The following is a 20,005-nucleotide window of genomic DNA, read 5'->3' as shown; positions in this document are numbered from 1 at the left end:
TACTGCATATCTCACTTAAACCCACTAGTATGAGTTTGTTCCTTAATCATCTCAGAAAACAAAACAGACTTCCTTTTATCCATGAGCATCACCTTCAGAATGTTTTGAGTGGAGGATCAGTCGGAGCAAAGGCCAATGTCAAGTAGAGATAGAGCTCACAGCTGGCTGGACAGAGTAGACAGAGCTCTGTTAAATCTCAGCACACCTGTTCCATGGCTCTGTTGGCCCTGAAAAAGCCCCTTCACCTCTCAGAGATGCAGTTTCTTCATCAGGAAAGAATAGGCCCAACACCATTTTGCCATATTTGCATTAGAGAATGCAGTGAATACAAAATGCCAAGCAAATAGCATCGTTCTTCTAAATATAGATCCATCAAGGCAAAGGGCACTCACCAAGTTTGATAATCACTCGCTGTCTGATAAGCAGCCAGATTTTGGAAATTCTGGGCAATGATGGCGGAGGAGGGGGCCTTATCAGTGCCATTCGAAATTTAGCTACTAAATCAAGCCTCACCACCTCCTCACTTGGGGCTGAGCCAGTGACTGGCATTTTCAGAGCCAAATTAGAAATTATTGAACGAAGAATAGCTTCAAATGGCATATTTGTTATAACCTCTGGACCAAATGAGAGGAGGAACATGTGGGAAGGCTAGGATAGAAGACTCATGTCCTTATGGAGTGAGGCATAAAGCTGCCAGCAGCTCCCTCCCATTTTCCCACATCACAGAGGCACTCTTCATTCAACACGTGTTCAGCGCATGCCTACCATGTGTAAGGATACAGAGCCTGCCTCAACCAGTCACCAGCTACAGGGCCTCGAGCAATTTCACGACCTCACTTCCCTGAGCTGTGAAACTGAAATCACTCTTACCTCAAAGAGGCTTTATGCGGGTCAGAGATACCATCCGTAAAATTTCTGATGGCACCTGAAGGTGCTCAAAACGTGCATCCCTATCCTCTGATCTGTTTATTCAAATATTTATACGAATAGGGTTTCTGAGCCCATCAGTCTGGGGCGGGGGTCCAAGACGGCGTCTGTAACAAGTTCCCGGAGGAGCTCGTGCTGCCGATCCAAGGGCCATTCCTAGAGAATCACCACCTGCCCCAACCGTATGCACCCACTCCTTCCTGTCGAGTGTCTGACAGGACGAGATCCATATGTACAGAGGAGATGTTCGGGATAGACAGCAGAGTGCCGGACTTGACTTGATCATAACCAGATCCCCGAGGTCTCGGTGGGAGGTACTCAGGCGCAGCCAGACACCTAACGATGTTCCCTCTTTGTGCCTGGTCTCTGTGTAGCTCCAAGCCCAGCCCCTCGACAGAGTTCTCCGTCCAAATCATCTGCGTCCCATGCCAGCGATCCCACCACGGATGACATCTTCGAAGAGGGCTTTGAAAGTCCCAGCAAGAGCGAAGGGCAAGAAGCTGTAAGTGGCCAGTCTGTTCTTTCTGGGTCTGCTTTTCCTTAAAATTAAAACCGCTGTGTATGAAACGGACAGTGGCCCAGGAAACCCACATAGGAAAGAATGCTGGCTCAGAGTCTCAGGTTCTGAATGGGGCCCTAGGGAGCGTTTTCTTTGATGATCAAATGAGCAGCTGAAAAACGTTGTCCTTTCGTGAGTCGCTCAGCACGGCCCTGCATGGGTGGGTGTGGCGTCCTCCAACGGCTGTTGCTGCCTCCTTTTAAAATAACTGATTATATGTATGCATGAATTTATGCTCAGCTGTCTTCTGCTTTCCGTTGTTGAAAAGACCAAAAAAAAAAAAAGTGTTATCTTCTTGTGTTCTAGCCTGATGGATCACAGGCCTCATCCAACAGTGATCCATTTGGGGAGCCCAGTGGGGAGCCCAGTGGTGATAATATAAGTCCGCAGGCCGGTAGCTAGATAGCACAGGTCTGGGTAGGTATCTGTTCTTTTTATCTACTTCACCCTTAAGCTCTCTGCTTTCCCTTGGCTTGTCCCTCCATTTCCAAAGTCCCCTCCCCGATGTTCGCTCCGTGTCTCCTTGCCTGAGCCCATCCCTGATGTTCGCACCTTCTCTCCTTGCCTGCTGTTTGCCATCTTGTGTTTCCTCATGGATGCATGACCTTTGACATGTACTGCTAGGTAGGGGTAGGGGTGAGGAGTGGGGAATGGTCATAATCTTTTCTTAATGATACGTGCTGAGTGGATGGTGGTGACAGAATGAGGCACCGTGCCCATTCCTCAACATGGATTCAGTTTCAGAAAGCATCAGCCTTCCAAGATGGACACGGTCCCCCCACCCCGATTCCTTTCTCACTGGGGGGTGATCCAGATGCTTTCGTCTTTTACGCAAAGCATCACCGCATTTGCCTACACTCCACAGATCGAAAGAGGTCACCAACCAAACATCCCAAGAAACAAAACCAAGCAGTGCTTGAAATTAGATGGCTAGAGATGTACGATCACGGTAGCCCGGGCACCCCCTCACCCTTCCTAACGTAAAAGTGAAATTCAGAGCTCAAAGACGCGTAGCATTTGCTTGAGGCTCTGCTGTTTGCACCTGTGCTGCAGCGTACGGCTCACCACCGAACCACTTCAGATCCCATCAGCAGCTACTTTGAAAGAAGTGTACTCACATACACTAGAAGTGGCTTTTGGCACTCGAATTTCAATACCTCTGATTTGATCAAAAGGAAGAGGAGCTGATGAAGCAAACCTTCTCGGGAGACAGAAGTACACCTCGTTCCCCAGGCATGATTCTGGAGGTCACTCCTTGACAAATGTGTTCAATTTTCAGATACTATTTCCTAGTTTTCCATAAATGTGTAGGACTGCAAGGCTCTACCCACAGAGCTCCCCTTCTTTAGTCCTGAACAGCATGGTCAGAGCCATTAAAATGGTAAATAGTTTTCACCATTCATAAATGGATTCTGATTCTGCCTCGAAATCATTCTCAGTTCACGTGGAAGTTATTTTGACAGTTCCTGAAAGCTAATACAGTGTTTGGAAAGTGTATTTTGCTAGTAGATTTTATGATTAAAGAACTTAACATACTGTATATTTTGCCACGTTTTCTATCAGTACAACAGCATATAATAACACATCACACCATGCAAAGCCACGTACAACCCCTCTAAAAATTGTCTTACAAAGCTATTTGGGAAGCTGGTGAATTAAAGACAAAGTCAATGTTCCAGAAAAGAGAAGAGCTGGGGATTATGGGTGGATGCCTTAAAAAGATTCCCCAAGAGGTTTTCTACCCCTTGTGTATGTTTTATTTCACGTGCTCAACCTTGTCTTGAAAAATTTGATGAATGAACTAGAGGTGACAAGAGCCATTCATCAGTATAACGGCTAACATCATCCTAAAATTGAAGTTCTTCTAGAAAGCAAAGATGACTTACACCATTTGCAGATCAATGTATCAAACCCTTGTCTTCATGAGCCTGTTCAGCTGGAGACAAACAAGCCCAACTCTTTCTTGGGGCCTCGGGCTGTCCTGTGGCAGAGTTGTAAATGGATGGACCATGGGGCAGTAGGAAGAGCTCGGAATTTGGAACTTGGATCCAAACTCCAATTTGTCCAGGAAATCTTGGATTTCCTGGAACTTGGATCCAAACTGCAATTTAGCCAGGAAATCTTGGGCAAGAACCATAATTTCTTTTGAGTCTTGATTTCTTCACCTTCTAGAAGAGGCTTGTATCATCTGCTAGGTTAGCCGAGATAGTGATTCAGTCTCTAGGAGGGAGACAGACACTCAGCCCTCAGCTCAAAACTCAGCTTAAAAATCTGGGCGCTGGAGGGAAACTGAGTTTAGAATTGTATACCCTAATGAGATTTCATAGTAATTGTCTATCTTATTTTTGAAAATAAGGATAAAAACAATGTCCTCCTCAGAGGGTTATTGTTTGGACAAAATGAGGTGAGCCCAACATCTGGCACATAGAAAGCGCGCAACAGATCTTAGCTGTCATCAGCCCTAGCATCACCTTCATCATCCTACATGCTCAATACATGTTCCCCAGTACCTTAGATTTTATATATTTTGCCTTGATATGGAATGCATTATACCATCAGGACCCAGGCCATTGGCTGGGAGGTTTTGCTCTGTATTTCCTATCTTCAGATAATTAATTTGCAATATGCCTCTGGATAGAGATGGCATCTCCATGTAGAAATGCCAGAAGGCTGCTGGATTTTATCTGGAGGTCGTTTTCAATATGCCTTAAAATAGTTTCAGAGAAAAAAAAAAAAAAGAAGTAGAAAAAGAAAATTTTGATAACTAAGCTCTCTAATCAGAATGATCCCCATGAGAGTCTCACAGACCCCCCCCCCCTCCGTTCCAAAAAATGACCAGTCTTCAGTTGACTTATAAGTCACAGTCAATAGCTCCCACCCCAAAAAGGCTGGACTGTAATCTACAATGAAACAGTTTTCTCCCTTTGAACACTTAGCTTAGCAGTATCACAATTACCTCTCAAGAATCCCAGGCCAACAGGCTGATGCCAGCCTTGCAGACATATCCCCAAAGACCCTCGCACCCATCCACCCCAAGGGAAGTCCAAATGAGCCTTCCTGGGCCCTTCTATCCCTAGCAACCCAAGTCACGTTTGACGCTCCCGCCTCTGTCACATTCACTCATCCACCTAACGGGGAATCTCCTGACTGCAATCCCTTAGTGCCTTTCCAGACATTTGAAGAAGGGATACCATGCAGGGAAAGCCACATCCGTGGCTCTCTTTTCCCCTTTGTCTTCATACAGCTGGAAAGCAGGAGTCTTGTTCTTATCACCCTTGCATTTTATCCCAGCTGCTTTTTATTAGAAATACCCACACAATGCTTAGTAGGTGGGGGGGGACATCTATTGCTAAGTGAAAGTCATCTCGCACCACAGCAAGAGGAAACAAACAGACTCCGTCTTCACCAGTGGAAGCTTCAGGACCAATCTCCTACAGCATTTCTGTTTTCTCAATAAAGGGAAATATCTTCAATTATTTTGTTTTCTTCCCCCTACCCTCCCGTCTGGGAGAATCACGTGTCTTTGAAAGACTGGGTCAACAGGGGCAGGAAAAAAGAACCAAAATAATATTGTAATGACTGGTGTGGGAATGGCAGGTAATTTATACTCCACTGACGTGTTGCTGGAGCAATTTTAAGGGCGAAATGTTAGCTTTTGAGGAGATGAAAGAAAAATGAAAACATTTATTTGGTTAAATGGCTAAGTAAATAAACTGCCTATCAGACTTGCCCAGCTGTCAAGTCAAAGTAGCATCTATAACAATGGGGAATTGTTTGGTCTGTCTCCCTTAGTAACAATGGATATTGCCATAAATAATATGTCGCTGTCATGTTTTTAATACCGATCTTCGTAGCGGGAACCCAAGACATGGGAAATATTACCTGATGGATTTCTGGTGTTCGAGGGAAAAGAAGGCTGAACTTCAAATGCCTTAGGAGGAAGAATCTACAAAAAACAAAAACAAAATCTTTTTTAAAAGAGAGAAAAAAATGCACAGAGTCGGGGACTTAGGTCTGGATTATGGTTTTAAAGCAGGTAACCTTAGGCAAGCATGTAACCCCTTTATACCCTGGACCCTCATATGGATGCATGTGGATAATTAATTATAACAGCTCCTTCCCCAGGCTGTTCCAGAATCAGAAATCATGAATATGAAAGTGCTTTATAAGCTTTGAAAGCAGAATACATGTATTTGGAATTATTGTTGCTATTTCAGTTTTAAATAGAATGAAGGAACAGAGCCTTAAATCAGAGAACCACAAATAAAACAAACAAACAAACCAAAAAAAAAAAAAAAAAGAAAGAAAGAAAATAATCTGTCCGTCTCTTGGACATAATGCTCAGAGCCAAGTCCAAACCAAAGTGTTGGGATTCATGCAGTCAGGGGATAGGAAGGGCCCAGCTGAGGGCCTGGTCAGCCAGGACGGAGAGATGGGGGCTTGGTGCCCAGAAATATTTAAAAGATGAAATCAAGAGAAGGTTAAGTCTGAAGGGAAATGGGAAGTGAGGATGAGGACATAACCTAGGATGAATCCCACATTCCTGATCTGGGAATCTAGGGGTTGCCGAGTCACTGTGCTAAACAGCACAGGACGGCATGCTTGACCAGAGAGAGGGCAGTTTACTTCCAACCTCCAGCTGCACTTGAGATGCCCATGAGACACCCAAGTAGCAATGCAGAGGGCTACTGGATTTTATCTGGAGGTCAAAGGAGAAAACCAGACTGGGCACAGCAAGCTTTCAATATGGTTTTAAGCCACTAGTGGAGTGGGCACAAGCAGGATATGCTGATCATTTCTCCCAGAGGTCAGCAGACTCTTTGTAACTATCTATGCCTTGTGGGCCAGGTCTCCGTTGCAATGAATCTACTCCACCATGAGAGAAAGAAAGCAGGAAAAGATAGCGCGTGAAGGAATGGATGTGGCTCAGTTCCAGTAATACTTAAAATACTTTATTAAATTAATTATTAAAAACAGAAAGCCACCAAAATTAGCTGACCTCTGATTTAGATCCCACTTGCTGTTTCTAGAATCACTCTGCAGAAGGCAATCACCATGCCCTTCATTTACTACCACTAACAAAGTAGATCTTAAAATTCCTAGCATGTTTATAACACTTTTGATAAACATCACCTAATTCAATCCTCCAGGGAACCCACTTAAGTATTTTTATCATTCCCATTTCACAGATAGGACAGGTGAGGTGGAGAGGTCAATGGCTTGCTGAAATCCTAAGATTCACTCATAATGGGGCTAGGATTTGAATCTGCACCCAGATTAAATAACTCAAGAGCTCTCATCCAGACCAGAATACGGGGGTTTTAGCAGCTTCACTTCGACTTAACAGCTCTGTGACTTGAGGCAGATGGCTTCATTTCCAACCTTTGGTCTTCTCTTCTGTAAAGCAATTCCCATATGCCCTCCTGGCTGACATTCTCCGGCCTGCTAACCTGCCTGGGTCACCGGCTCAGAGCATGAAAGATCCAAACCGCAAACAAGACCTTCTGCAGCACCCCTCCCCCCAGCTTTCCTTATTCCAACAAAGGACAGGACAGAGGACCGTTCAATATGCTGACTTGATTTGGGTTCCTAGGCATTATTAGCCTGAGACCGAGGGCCCACTCCTGATGACCAGGCCTTTACTTTGGACAATACCCTTGCTTACAGCAGAGAACTGGCGTCGGCAACCTCAGTGTCTCATCTGCTGTGTGACAGGGTCAAGAAAGATGATGCGTGTGTTCCAAGCAGGTAATCAGTATCCGTCATTGTTGGAGAAATGCAGAATTGATCAGAACATATGCAGGACACCCCCCCCCCCCGCCCTGGGACTCAGATTCTGCTTCTCTGGATTCACCAAGTGGGTTTCAGCACCCCGAGACCTCGGAAGCAGGTGCACTTGGCAGCAGTGTCAGCACTGGCTTTAAATCCATCCTGTAAACACAGGGTGGATTTGAAGACTTTCCTATCCTGAAAGGCCGACCTTCAGGCTGAAAGTGATCAGAGAGTGTTGTGGGTTTTTGCTTTTCCTTTTCATCCAAAGACTCCCAGCACTTGTTAAAATCTTTTATGTCATTTGAGCTCATTTATTACTTGTCACAATCCCTCGAGGTAGATATTACAAGCCCCATTTTACGGATTAAGAAACTGAGGCGCAGATAAGATTTTTGCCTAAGTTCATGCAGTTAGAAGTTAGGATTGCTGGGCTCTTCCCGCCTCTGAGACCTCAGTGTTTTTTGATGACTGTCTTCATGTCTTCAGGTAAAACTTTAAGTTCTTTATTTCAGCCTCATGTCCGCTCTCTGGCTGTACCACTGGCTTTTATGTTTGTGAGGACAGGACATGTAAAAACCCACGGAACAGGGCCCCGGTGTGGGGGCTCGTGGTTGCCTGGGCAGGGTGTTGCTGAGGGACTCGAGCTTTGGCTCCCGTGTGGCTCCAGTTGGAACCCTGGCTTGGCTAGATGTTGCTCTGCCCCCCAAGCTTAGACGGGCTGGCTCGGCACGCAGGTTGCATGGCGCCCTTTGCTCTCACATCGGAGACCACCTTTCTCAGCTTTCTCAGCATGCCACGGCTTCTCTCCGCTGAACATTTTTTCACGGGACGTATCTTTGATAGCTGTGGCCCAGGTTTCCCAAAACACACATAATAAAATTGAAAGGGGTGCAGAGGACTAAGCTTAATTTAGGTGCCTTTAAAAGGGGAGCTCATTATAAGACAGGGTAGGAAACTATTTGCTTCCGCCCATCAACCCAAAAAGGTGGGGCCACCTGGATGGGGGAGGTGAGGAAGCACAGAAGTGGGAGACCCTACCCTGGGCTGCTGCCTCCCCACCACCCCGTTTCTGATGCAACTTTAAGAAAAACAGCTCTCAAGTCTGGGGCCTCACTTTCTTCCTGCAGGGAAGAAGGGTCAGGCTGAGGGCCCTTCTCGCTCTGATGTTCTACAAGAGGGAGCATGTGGTAGTGGAGAGGACAGTGGGCTTAAGGACACCTGGATATGTTTCCCTGAAACTCTAGGCAAGGACAAATCTAATCTGTAGTGGTCAAAAGCAGATCAGCGGTTGCTGGTGCCAGAGGGAGACATTGTCTAAGAAGGACACAGGGAAGGTTCTGGACGTTCTATAGCTTGAGTGTGGTGAGGAGGACCACACAGTGTATATGCTTGTCAAAACTCATCAAACTGTACACTTAAAATGAGAACGTTGTGTTGTATGCAAATCATACCTCAATGAAACTGATTTTAAAATGAGAATAGGAGACATCATAGAAATGGAAGAAATAGAAATCAGAGTTTCCCCGGGGGTTTGGGCTGTGGGGGAATGGGGAGATACTGCTTAATGAGTACAGTCTCGGCGATGAAAGTGTTGTCCAACATTGCAAACATAATTAACGGCACTGGATTGGACACTTAAAATGATTAAAATGGCAAATGCTATGCCGTTTATATTATACTGCAATAAAAAAGAAAGCTAAAAAAACAAACAAAAAAAAAAAAACCTGGTTACATCCAGCTCTGCACTGTGCAGGCTGAGTGATCTTGGGCAAGTCACCAAGCTTGGAAGAGGCCTGCTTCTTTGCTCTAAGTAGAGATAGGAATATCCAGTGTACAGTTTCTGTGTGACACCCAAGTGAGAGCGTGCATGTGAGATAAGAATGACCTGACAGACTGCCAGTTCTTCTGTAAATAGAAGCTTTTATTACCCTAATTCTGTGATTCTACGTGGCTCCTGCTCATGAGACCATAATTCATACTGGAAATACCCTACAAACATGTGGAAGTCTCTTATCCACAGAGCGGTGTGATCAGTTTCTCTAGATTAACTCCACATTCTTTCTGCACCATGTCCCTGGGTACCCCAGAGCCATTATTACACTTCCTAACAGAGCCCAGGGGCAGGAGCTCTCAGGTACTGTGAAGAAGAAGCCCCCTTTAGGGGATCATCAGGCCTGAAACCATCTTCTGCAAAGGAAGGATAAAACCACATACCCATTATGGACACTGGGGAGGGTATGTGCTATGGCGTGTGCTGTGAAGTGTGTAAGCCTGATGGTTCACAGACCTGTACCCCTGGGGTTCATAATATATTATATGTTAATAAAAATAATTTTTTAAAAAACTATTAAAATTTAAACAAACAAGAAAAACATATACCCAGGCGAAAAGGAACTTACCTTTCCGTAGCAGGCTCTGGGCTTGATAATAGATATATTTTTTCTTCTTCAATCCTTACCACAGCTCTGAAAGAGAGGATAGCCTGATTTTTCTAGGGAAGAATCTGGAACGTAGAGGAGTTAAGTAACAGAGTCCCTCGGTCCTAGACTCCTTCAGTGCTCTGTATAGACCTCTGTCTGCACTGCATCATCTGATCTTCTAGTACGTTCCACACAGAGAGCTCCATCATGCCCCAGTTCTGAGTGAGAACAGAGTGGCCCATATCACCTGCAGAGTCCAGAAAGCCTTTATATAGGAGCTGGGTCTGAAAGTTGAACTCCTGTTGCAGTACAAAGGGAGTCCCCTAAGGCACAAGCAACTGCCTGAACAGAGTCTCAGAGCCAGGAAATTCCCGTCATGTGAGGTGACCGGAAGGTGGGGCATAGGAGAGAGAAAGGAAGTGGATGATGCTGGCCATGTTGGAAAGTACACCTGCTGTGTACCATCCCAAGGGGGTTGCATTTTCCTTGGGGTAACAAGAAGTCAGGATGGTTGTTTTTGAGAAGAATGGCATGACCAAATCCATTTCAAAAAGAGCATTCTGCCAGAGGCATAAAGCCATTGAAGAGAAAAAGAAGAAAAAAAAAAACATGATTTAGGTGACTGAAGGTTGAGCTTTGATTCACGCTCTAGGAGGGACATTTATTAGCTCTAATGGATGATGAGATGAATGTGCCCAGCTAAGGAGATTTGACTTTACCCTGTGGGTGATGGTGAGCCTCTGAAGGATTTGAAAGAGGCCACAGATGTGATCAAAGCTGCCAGAAGAAAACAAAAAATATCAACAGGGTGCTGTGTTAATGTATGATTCCATTTAGGCTTTTGGAATATTGAAAATAGCCTGAAGATCCCATCACGACCTTGCCAGAAGCCAGGTCGGAAATTTCTGGATCCAATGATTTCTTACTCCCCTCCAGCTCTGACAGTCTAAGATTCTGTAACAGGGAAGGTAAAGCTATTGCCAAAACGTATAATGCATCACGGTGTCAGACTTTGGGATTATCTGCTGCTTGGGGTTTTCCACACCACTGCTCCCCTTCATTAGTGGGGATAATTGAGAGTTGACTACAGTCCTTACTGCTGTTGTGATGGGTATTTGAAGCTGAATTCCGGCAAGCAGGAGATGTGTGAATATTTATCTCAGCTGCAGAAAGTTAATGCAGTGTGGCATTAATTACCCTGTCTGAGCCTGCTGTCTTCTTCTGTTTTTAGGTGTCATTCTCAGTTGAATAAATTAGTTTCCAGAATTAGAAGAGAGCAAACTGTAGGGTGAGATCAAGGCAGCCTGACTTCTTAGGGTATCCAAAAAGAAGAGTGGGCTGAGCAGTTCTACCCAAGGAAGATAAAGATACATCCTCTAGCCTGGCGCAGGCAGACCACATTTCTGTTCCCTTGAACTTGTCCTTGACATCACTACTCTACCTTGGCTCCACCCAGCCCCACCTGCAGAACACAAACACACAGTATCACGGTGGGCATTGGCCTTGAAACAGGGGTTTGAAACATTTCAAGGCATTGGCAGGGTCAAGTGTATAATAACTTGCTATAGATTTTGCTAGATTAGATTTTGAGAGAAAAAAGGCAAACTGCAGTGTATTTAGGACAAAGTGATCAGAACAGTGAAGAAAGTAGAAACTATCATAGTCATTCGTGAATCCAACCAACCTTCATTGAGCACCTACTATGCTAGGCAACATACGTGGACAAGCAGAAGGGCCTGCCAAGCAATAAGGCAGAGGTGGGATATGGAATAATGGGCTTCCATATTTTCTGTGATCAGGCATTTGGGCGAAGGATTACACATACTTTTTACATTCTCAAGAGTAGTATGAAGTGTCACGGGTGGAAAACTTGGAGGAAGAGGCCGGTGTTCTGGGTAGTCCGTTCTGTTACAGAAGAGCGGGCCTCAAAGGGTAGGAAGATGCTTTTCCCTGGAAGAATCTTCATGATGTGGTCCAGGAGAGGTCATCTTGGATTGGATGGCAGGAGTCTTGGAGTCTATCCATGACATGGTTTCTAAGTAACCTTTGGCTCTAGAGAAACAGAAACCCCTTTCTCTAGGTTTCAGATTCTTCATCTGTCAAAGGATGGATCTGGACAAAATTCTCTCCTAGTCCATTCCTACTTTAGGGTAAAAACAAGCAGTATGATCTATGAAATGCATGAAGTGCAGCCGATGACCTTGCGATCACACCCCTTCTCTGACCTTCAATTGTTATCTGCAAAATGAGACGGATAGAATGAAAGCCACTCCCAGGACCATTAGGCAGATGAAATAAGACAGGAGGGTGCTTTGTGAACTCCGAAGCACTCCAACACTCCAGTCCGAATGATCGGTCTTTCCTTTTACGTGGCAGTTGTTATAATAGACTGCAAAAAGCACTGGGCCCCACTTCCGGATCTCGTGTCCCAAACTCATGAGCCGTAGGACCATGAAAAAAATGACTTAACTTCTCTCTATGTGATTTCCCATTTGCAAAGGAGATAAAGCATCTGTTTGCTATGGCTGCTGCGAGGAGTTAAAAAGATAATGTACTTGAAGATAGCTAACATGGTGCCAGATACATGGTCAGGGCTCCCAGAATCTCAGTTCAATCTGATGGTTCAAGAAAATAAGCAAATAGAAAGGATCTATACCCACATGGCAAGACGCAGGCCAATAGAGAAGCATAACAGAATGAAGACATCATCGTGTCCATTTAATCTGGCACAAATTTCCAAGAGTGACAGCAACAGGTCGGTTTGAAAGAAGGGTTTATGTATGCTTAAGACCAGAGCCCTGATCTGATCTGCTTGGACAGCACATCTTGGACCATTTCAACATGAAGAAGTCTGAAGTAGTTCTAGCAGGGCTGAACACCATTTCCCATCTCCCTTTGGACTGAAGATTTGCCTTATTCTGTACTGGTGAAAATCCTGGTGTCTGTCTCAGGACAGCCAGTGCCACAGGTACAAGCAAATGATGGGCCAACCCTGAAGTGGGAGATTGGTTGGAAACCAGTCCTGGAAGCTCTTAACTAAGAGCTAACATCCTAATTGCTGTTTCTCTCACTCCAGAGTGTGCCCCGTCCTCACTGCTTGTGGAAACCAAAGAGCCGTTTGAAATAGAATTTCTGTGGTTTCAAGTAGACATTCATAAAGCTATGTTGGAGAAATGTGCACTTGACTCAGGATGATTGTTACCATTTTCTGAAGACCTCTTACCGCCAAGCACTGTGTTAGATGCTTTACATGTATTATTTCTAATTCTCCCAAGAACCCCATAGGAAGAACAGTATTTTCCCATTTAATGGTTGGGAAAACTGAGGCCTAGAAAGGCCAAGTATCCTGCCCACACTGCTTGCCCAGTTCTCTCGGGTATACCATGCTTTTTTCCCTCACTGGGAAACCAGTCTCCGTTTGAAAACCAAAGCCAAACTGGGTGAGTAGTTATTCTTGATGATTAAAACAAGTGGCCAGAACGACATGCATCATGATCAAATAATCCGAAAATTCCCTAAGGTCATCCATCATAAACTGTCATCTTTCTGTTCTTATCCCAAACCCTCCTTCCCTCACTGTCTCAGAAAATCCTATCTGGAAAAGAGTGGGTCTCACTTTGTCCCTCTGTCCCCAGGAGCTGGAGCCTCTCTATGCGCAGATCAACAGACCTAAGAAGTAGCATCGAGGTGAGCTCACGGCCGGTGCTTCAAGACTGGCATGGACATCAGCATCACGACAGGCTCTCTTGTACTCTTCCACCTCACCTCATCTCACGACGAAATTCATGATTGCCCAATGGGACTCATTTGGAAGAGGGAACTAAGAGTTTTTGGCAACCAATGGCAGATAACTATGGCAGCACACACACACACACACACACACAAAATCAGAAAAGTATAAAAAAATTATACCCAACATTCGATCGCAAATCAAGCAAATCACGCTTAGCCGACAAATATTCTGAGCTCTTTTAGTGTGGGTTTAAGTTGACCCAGTACGCGAAATCATAATTCTCTTTTTATTTCTTGACCTGTTGACCACTGTAAAGACATCAAGTGTGGAGTGACAGGCCTCAGAGAGTGACAACAGGGTTGGCACTGACTTCTTTTAGACAAAAGCAAGAGGTCCTCCGTGACTACAGTCTCCTCATCCATATGCCTTTCGACATATGACGATGTCTTTTCATCACTCCACAGGGCCTGGTCTGCCATTTTTCCCCCTCTCCTTTGTCATGTTTGAAAATTAATGGGTGTAAAAATTTTTGTATTGCTTTTGACTTTTTTTAGTTATGGTGAGGAAATCTAACTGGAAAAGAAAAGCCTCATATGAAATGAATTTACTTGAAAATCACAAGACAGATAAGTGGTTATTTATGATCAAGAATGTTGCCAAAACAACCCTTTAGCTATTCTGCATCCTGGCGAAGAGAGACAGCTTTCGGTTGGAACCTTCATTCTGTGAGTAGGAAAGGACATTGGATCCCATTGATGAGAAGGATGGAAAATGCATCTGATTTTCTCAGAAGCTCAAACTCTAAGTACCATAAAATGATATTTTTTATTTTTCCGATATCTTGCTGCTGTGATGCTATGCAGACAAGTGTCTTCTTCACGTGCCATTTTCAAAGAAAAGTCATTTGCCAAATAATTCTGGTACAATCCTGGTAATGTGGTTTTGGATCTTAAAACCGACCTTCTAATGGAACGATGGTGACATGAATATTCAGAATAACAAACTGATTCCGGGATCACAATGGTTCATCTCTATCTCTTTTTGTACATCAGAAAATTCAAATGGGATTTTTATTTTATAACTTGAAAGAAAAAAAAAAAACCTTACCATTAAACTCTTTAAATATTTAAGGGAAATGGCTTTAAGGAGTTCTAATGAAAAAAAAATTGCCAGTTTTTTTTTTGTAAATATAAATGTTAATGAAAATGCTTTTTAATAATGCCATTACACTGTAGAGAAGGTAGCAGATTGAGTGCAGGACGTGACAAACTTGATGGATGGGGCTCCCTCTCCAGATGTTGTTGTGGAGCATATGGGAGGAAGCTGGAGTTCAGGGACAGCTGGCAGAGCATGTGGCCGATCAGCAGCTAGTGAACAGGAAGGGAGCACGTGACCCCACCGTCGACTCCAGCCTTTCCACGGGAGTACCCGCCATTGGCGGAAAACAAGAAAACGTTCACATTCTGAAGGCCTGGCCTTCAGATTCTGAAACTCCCTCCCACATCTTCACTCCCATCCACCTCCCCACCCCCATAGAGATCGCTGGACTGTTTGTATGTGAAACAGAAGAGTTTAAGCTTCCTTTTTTTTACACTTATGAGACAAAAAGTGCAGTGTTCAGTTTGTATGTTTAGCACATAATTTTCATAAAGAATCTATATATTTTTGCCCTACAGAGAATTGTTCTACAGGTCATGTGTGTTTTCCTGATGTTCCTATGCAGTTCCAGTATGTCGAATTTAGTGGTTTAACACTAAGGAGAAAGCGTTAGAGGACCGTCTGACTAACTGGATTTGGGGTTACCTGTTATTACTTGGTTTTCAAATTGGGAAAGTAGCATTCTTTTGACGCTGATCTGATTGACTTAAATAGGCCTGTATACTGTGGCTCTTCCTACCAATAGAAAGTAAAGTGATTGGAAAGAAGGTATACTTGTTGACAAAGAGAAAATCGAAATCAAGGTAATCATTACTGCTCGAGGCCCAAATTGTACACCGTCAGGTCACTGGAACATGATATTTTTTTTTTCCAGTTAGTTCAACTGACCAAATGTCCTTAAGAATCTATGTCAATGTCATCTTAACGTGGAAGGTCCAAGGAACCAGAAAAGTGAGAAGGGCCATTTATCCCCCACTGTAACTATCATTTGTTGGTCCACGTGATTTCTCCAGGAATGTGCATCCATTTTATAATTAAGTCATCCTCTCACAGGAAGGGACAACGGGAGAAGTGTGATGACCATGAGAGTCGTCCTGAAACTGGTTCAATTCTGTTTGCTGGGGATTGGGTAGGATAGGCTGTTCCCCTGAGGGAAATGGCTCCCGCTGCTCTGCTGTCCGTGGTTCTGATTCTGACCAAGTGGTGCTATATCTTCTCCCTCACGGTGGCTGTCTGGAGTTGGTCGTGCAGCATCACACCATTATACCGATTCTTTGGGTGACTCGTGATATGTTCTGAGTGAACGCTGACTGATGTTGCTGTTTCGGGTACACCATCTGGAGTTAATCTCCCAGCAGAAACTGACAGCCCAGTGGACTTGTCATCATTCATTGAATGCGACTGGACGTGTAAACTGACTCTGGACTTAACAAAGATGCCCGTGTGATGCATGAAAGTGAGGGAAATAAACTCGAGATTTTTTAACTGCCATCCTTGTGATCATTGGCAGAATTCTGAGTTTTAATGAGTGCTGTTGGGTGAGCTCAGAATCACCGTATCCCATCCCAAGAGTACAGTGGAATTCTCAAGTAAGAGCCGAGAAGCCAGTACCAAAAGGCCATGGGGAGTCTGCCCAGTTCCAGTTAGATCGATAGAAAAATCTGTGTGTGCAACTGTTAATTCCTCATCCTTCACTAGCACTAAATTTGTCACTTTAAATTTTGAAACCAGGGAAACGCCACCTGTCATTCTGTCCCCATGACCCATAGCTCTTTGATCTCCCCGTACCACAAGACTTCCTTTATGATCTGTACTCATCCCAGTGTCTACTGAAATCCCATCATGTCATGTACCGGGCACCTTCTTTAAAAAAAAAAAATGTTTACTCTGTGGGTTTGGTTCATTTCAATTTCTGCGTTCTGACACATATTTTTTTAATAAAGATGAGAAAGAGAAAATGACTGTTTGCAGTACATTTCTAGACCTACTTTAACTTTACCTCAGATGACAGTTTGTTAACATATATGGACACATTATTTTTAACTTTATGTACAATACATTCAACAACAGTGAAATTTTTAGAAATTTTCCATTAATTTCTGTAACACACCATGTATAACTGTTAACAAATAAACATGTTTGAGAACAACAGCTTAGCTTGGTTTTATTCCACGAGTTTCCACTGGATACTTTGGCAAAGGATTGGAAGATGAAATTGCTTCTCTGTAAGCTTCCATCTGACCGGGCAAAGACCTCAGTCTTCCTGGAACTGGGCCAGAAAGAGAAAGCTTCATGAAGTAGTTAGATCAGCTCATCTTCCATTGACTTCAGACACTTTGTATGCTTGGAGAAGAATTACAGTGAAGAATGAGGAGAATGTGGTCAGAAAGTCATACCCTGTATAGTTGTGTTGTTTGGACTTCCAGGTAGTACCAGTCTTCCAAAATTGGGAAAGACCCCAGGACTAGATTTGTGAGTTGTGTCTTCCTCTAAAAAACACCTGCTGAACTTTTGGTTTGAACAACAAGGTTAATCTTCACCCTCAAAGAGTGTGCCGTCATTCAATGCAAGGTCGTCTGCTTTAAGGGACCCAAAGAAGGAAGCCTATATCTTCTTTCATATTCCCTCACATACTGCACATCAAAAAAAAAAAAAATGAGACAACATAAGACCCCCCCCAAAAAATAGTTTGTACCTGCACCTTGACTTATATGTATTGAAGAACAAAGGGTAAATGTGTATATGTGTATATATGTATATTTACACATGTATGTGTGAGATTTTTATTTAATTTTACAACTAAATTAGTTTGTCTTTCCAATAATTATGCAGATTACAGATTGCAATTAGATCACCGAGTTGCCAAAAAAAAAACACCCCTGTCTAGGAATGGTTATGTTCATGATTGCATAGACACATGTTCTCAGTGTGACCTCATTATATAAATAGCATTAGCAGAAGTTTTGGCCACACTGAGAAAATGAGGGGATGGGCCAAAATTCCAATAAAATAAATTTGAGGCAAATAGAAGAAGCAACTTTCATACAGTAGAAAATGCTCACTCCTGGATCAAATTGCTACAAAATGTTACACAAGCCCTACTGAATAAGAGTGGCTTACACTTTTTTTTTAAAAGATTTTATTTATTTATTTGTCAGAGAGATAGAGAGAGTACAGGCAGGCAGAGGCAGAGGGAGAAGCAGGCTCCCCACGGAGCAAGGGGCCCGATGTGGGACTCAATCCCAGGATGTTGGGATCATGACCCGAGCCGAAGGCAACCACTCAACCGACTGAGCCACCCAGGCATCTCGAGTGGCTTACACTTTTTGAGCAACTAATAATGTGCCTGGGAAGGACTATATGCTTTTTGTCCATTGCCTTAGTTACTTTTCTTTTTTTTTTTTTTTTAAGATTTTATTTATTTATTTGACAGATAGATCACAAGTAGGCAGAGAGAGGAGGAAGCAGGCTCCCTGCTGAGCAGAGAACCCAATGCGGGGCTCGATCCCAGAACCCGGGGACCATGACCCGAGCCGAAAGCAGAGGCTTTAACCCACTGAGCCACCCAGGTGCCCCTGCCTTAGTTACTTTTCTAAACAACATGGGTAGGTATGTATCTTCCCAAATTAGAGATTTAAAAAGACACAAAGAGATTGAGTAACTTCTCCAGCCAGCAAACAGTAGTTGAGGTTTGACTTTTGAGTCTTACTCAACATAGTTGATTTTAATTGTAAAGAATAGTTGTATATTCACTCATTTAAATAGTTCTGCACAAACAGTATTGACTTTCTCTCCCAGAACTTCAGTTGATCTTTGGTAATAAATTAGATTTCTAAGTTCCTCTGGTTTAAAAATCCATTTGATGTTACCATCTTAAGTATGTGGCTAAATACATAATTTCTTTTTTAATTGCACTTTTGAAAGGGTATATGTCTGAAGGATAAAGAATATACCTTTTGGTCCTACTAGTTTCAGTTTAGCTGAAACCAAGCCCCGGTGATTTACTTTTCCAGTGTAAATGAATCCTAAAGAAGCGACAAATTAAAAGGTGTCCTATTTAACTGCTAGGCGGATGCCAAAATAAATCAGGCAGACATATCTGCTTTCATTCTGTGCTGGAGAGCAAACCCTTGTTGTTTTGACAGTAACTGTTTTTTTGTTTTACTGAGAATGACAGTAGGAAAAACGCCTAGAATAAAAACAGGTTTCATTGAAATCAACCTTCAAAGCTTTGAAAGCTTTTAAAAGGTATTTAAATTCAAAGGAAATGTGAGCAATGGTGCCTGAAAGATTAGGGGGAGGGGATAAAAAAAAAAAAAAAACCAACCTAAGCAGATCTAAATGGCTTCTAAGCCATTTAGTGACCAGTCCTCAGTATTTCTGTGAAAATATGAATTATCACTGCCACTCTTGTGTTCCTACTCAGTGTCACTCCTGTTCTAACTCTGATCTCTAAATATTTATGCAATTGAAGAAACTATGTGGTCCTCATGTTACAGCCTAGGAAACAAACTCAGTGATGTTCTGGAGAAAGTATCAATGAACAGAGCCAAAGAGCTCATCCAGAGGCCGTCATAGTGCCCAGGATCCGATCAGTACAGATCCCTCCTGTAGTTCGTTGGTGCTTCTGTCTGCAGGATGTCTGTGACGTTGAAATGCCCGTGCACCCCCTGTAAATACTTGGGGTCTTTCTGCATCCAATTCTTAGTAAGAACTATTCGATTAGAAAAATCACACTGAGCATTACCCTGACTGATTCTGGACAAAAACTGATCCTTAAGCAAAGTGACTGTAGTTGTTTTAAAACAAAGGGGAAAATTCGGTTTTATCCCCAAGAACAGTAATGGTTCTAACCCAATCCAATGAATATTTAATTTCAAAACAAAACCCTAGCCTTCACTTTATCTTCCAAGGTATGGAGATCTGAAGAGGGAAGCTTTTTGAACAGGGTTTCTGTGCATCTTTTGCTGGAAAATATTAATGACTGCCAAGTGGAAAATGTCTAAATATTCTTGCGAGACCACAGCCTCCGGTGACTTGGGCCTTTAATCTTCGGAACACCTCTCACCACCTCTGTCACTCACACAGGGGTCGCAGCCTGGAGAGGGAAACAAGCAGGTGGGGTTGGAGATGGAATCCTTGGCAGTCCTGGCTGGGACACTGTCCACAAGAAAAGTGCTGAACTCCTCTTCTTCACACTCTACTCTTAACACTTCTGCTGTGTCTCCCCTTTGGGGGTGTGGGGAACCCTAAAATCTGTCCCATTTCAGATCATATGTCACTGACACTCACTTACAGCTCAGGGCCAAGAGTTCAAGAATGCAAGAACTTAATAGTTAAAGGAAAGTTGTCTTCTTTTACATGTCTTGTTCGCTTCATAGAAGGCGAAAGAGAGGATCCACGCTCACACAGTCCCATGTGTATCCTTTTGGGATA

The 20,005-nt window shown here is 43.5% G+C and overlaps 1 protein-coding gene across 6 annotated transcripts in view; it reads left to right on the top strand.

Annotated features, from left to right (window-relative positions):
- DAB1 (DAB adaptor protein 1) overlaps positions 1 to 14,540 on the top strand; it is a 591,361-nt gene extending 576,821 nt beyond the window's left edge. For 5 of the 6 annotated variants that reach the window (XM_044238331.1, XM_044238332.1, XM_044238335.1 and 2 more), the window contains 3 exons: positions 1,302 to 1,429; positions 1,793 to 1,903; positions 13,314 to 14,540. In XM_044238331.1, the coding sequence (XP_044094266.1) occupies positions 1,302 to 1,429; positions 1,793 to 1,888 (224 nt within the window). In that variant the 3' untranslated portion in view covers positions 1,889 to 1,903; positions 13,314 to 14,540. The remainder of the gene's footprint in view (positions 1 to 1,301; positions 1,430 to 1,792; positions 1,904 to 13,313) is intronic. The other variant, XM_044238333.1, reaches the window with a different exon arrangement.
- Positions 14,541 to 20,005: the final 5,465 nt, after the last annotated feature.

The sequence above is a fragment of the Neovison vison genome, chromosome 2 (assembly GCF_020171115.1).
Source record: "Neovison vison isolate M4711 chromosome 2, ASM_NN_V1, whole genome shotgun sequence".
Taxonomy (NCBI): domain Eukaryota; kingdom Metazoa; phylum Chordata; class Mammalia; order Carnivora; family Mustelidae; genus Neogale; species Neogale vison.
Note: the sequence above shows the minus strand (reverse complement) of the source record. Positions and strands in the feature narration are given on the sequence as shown.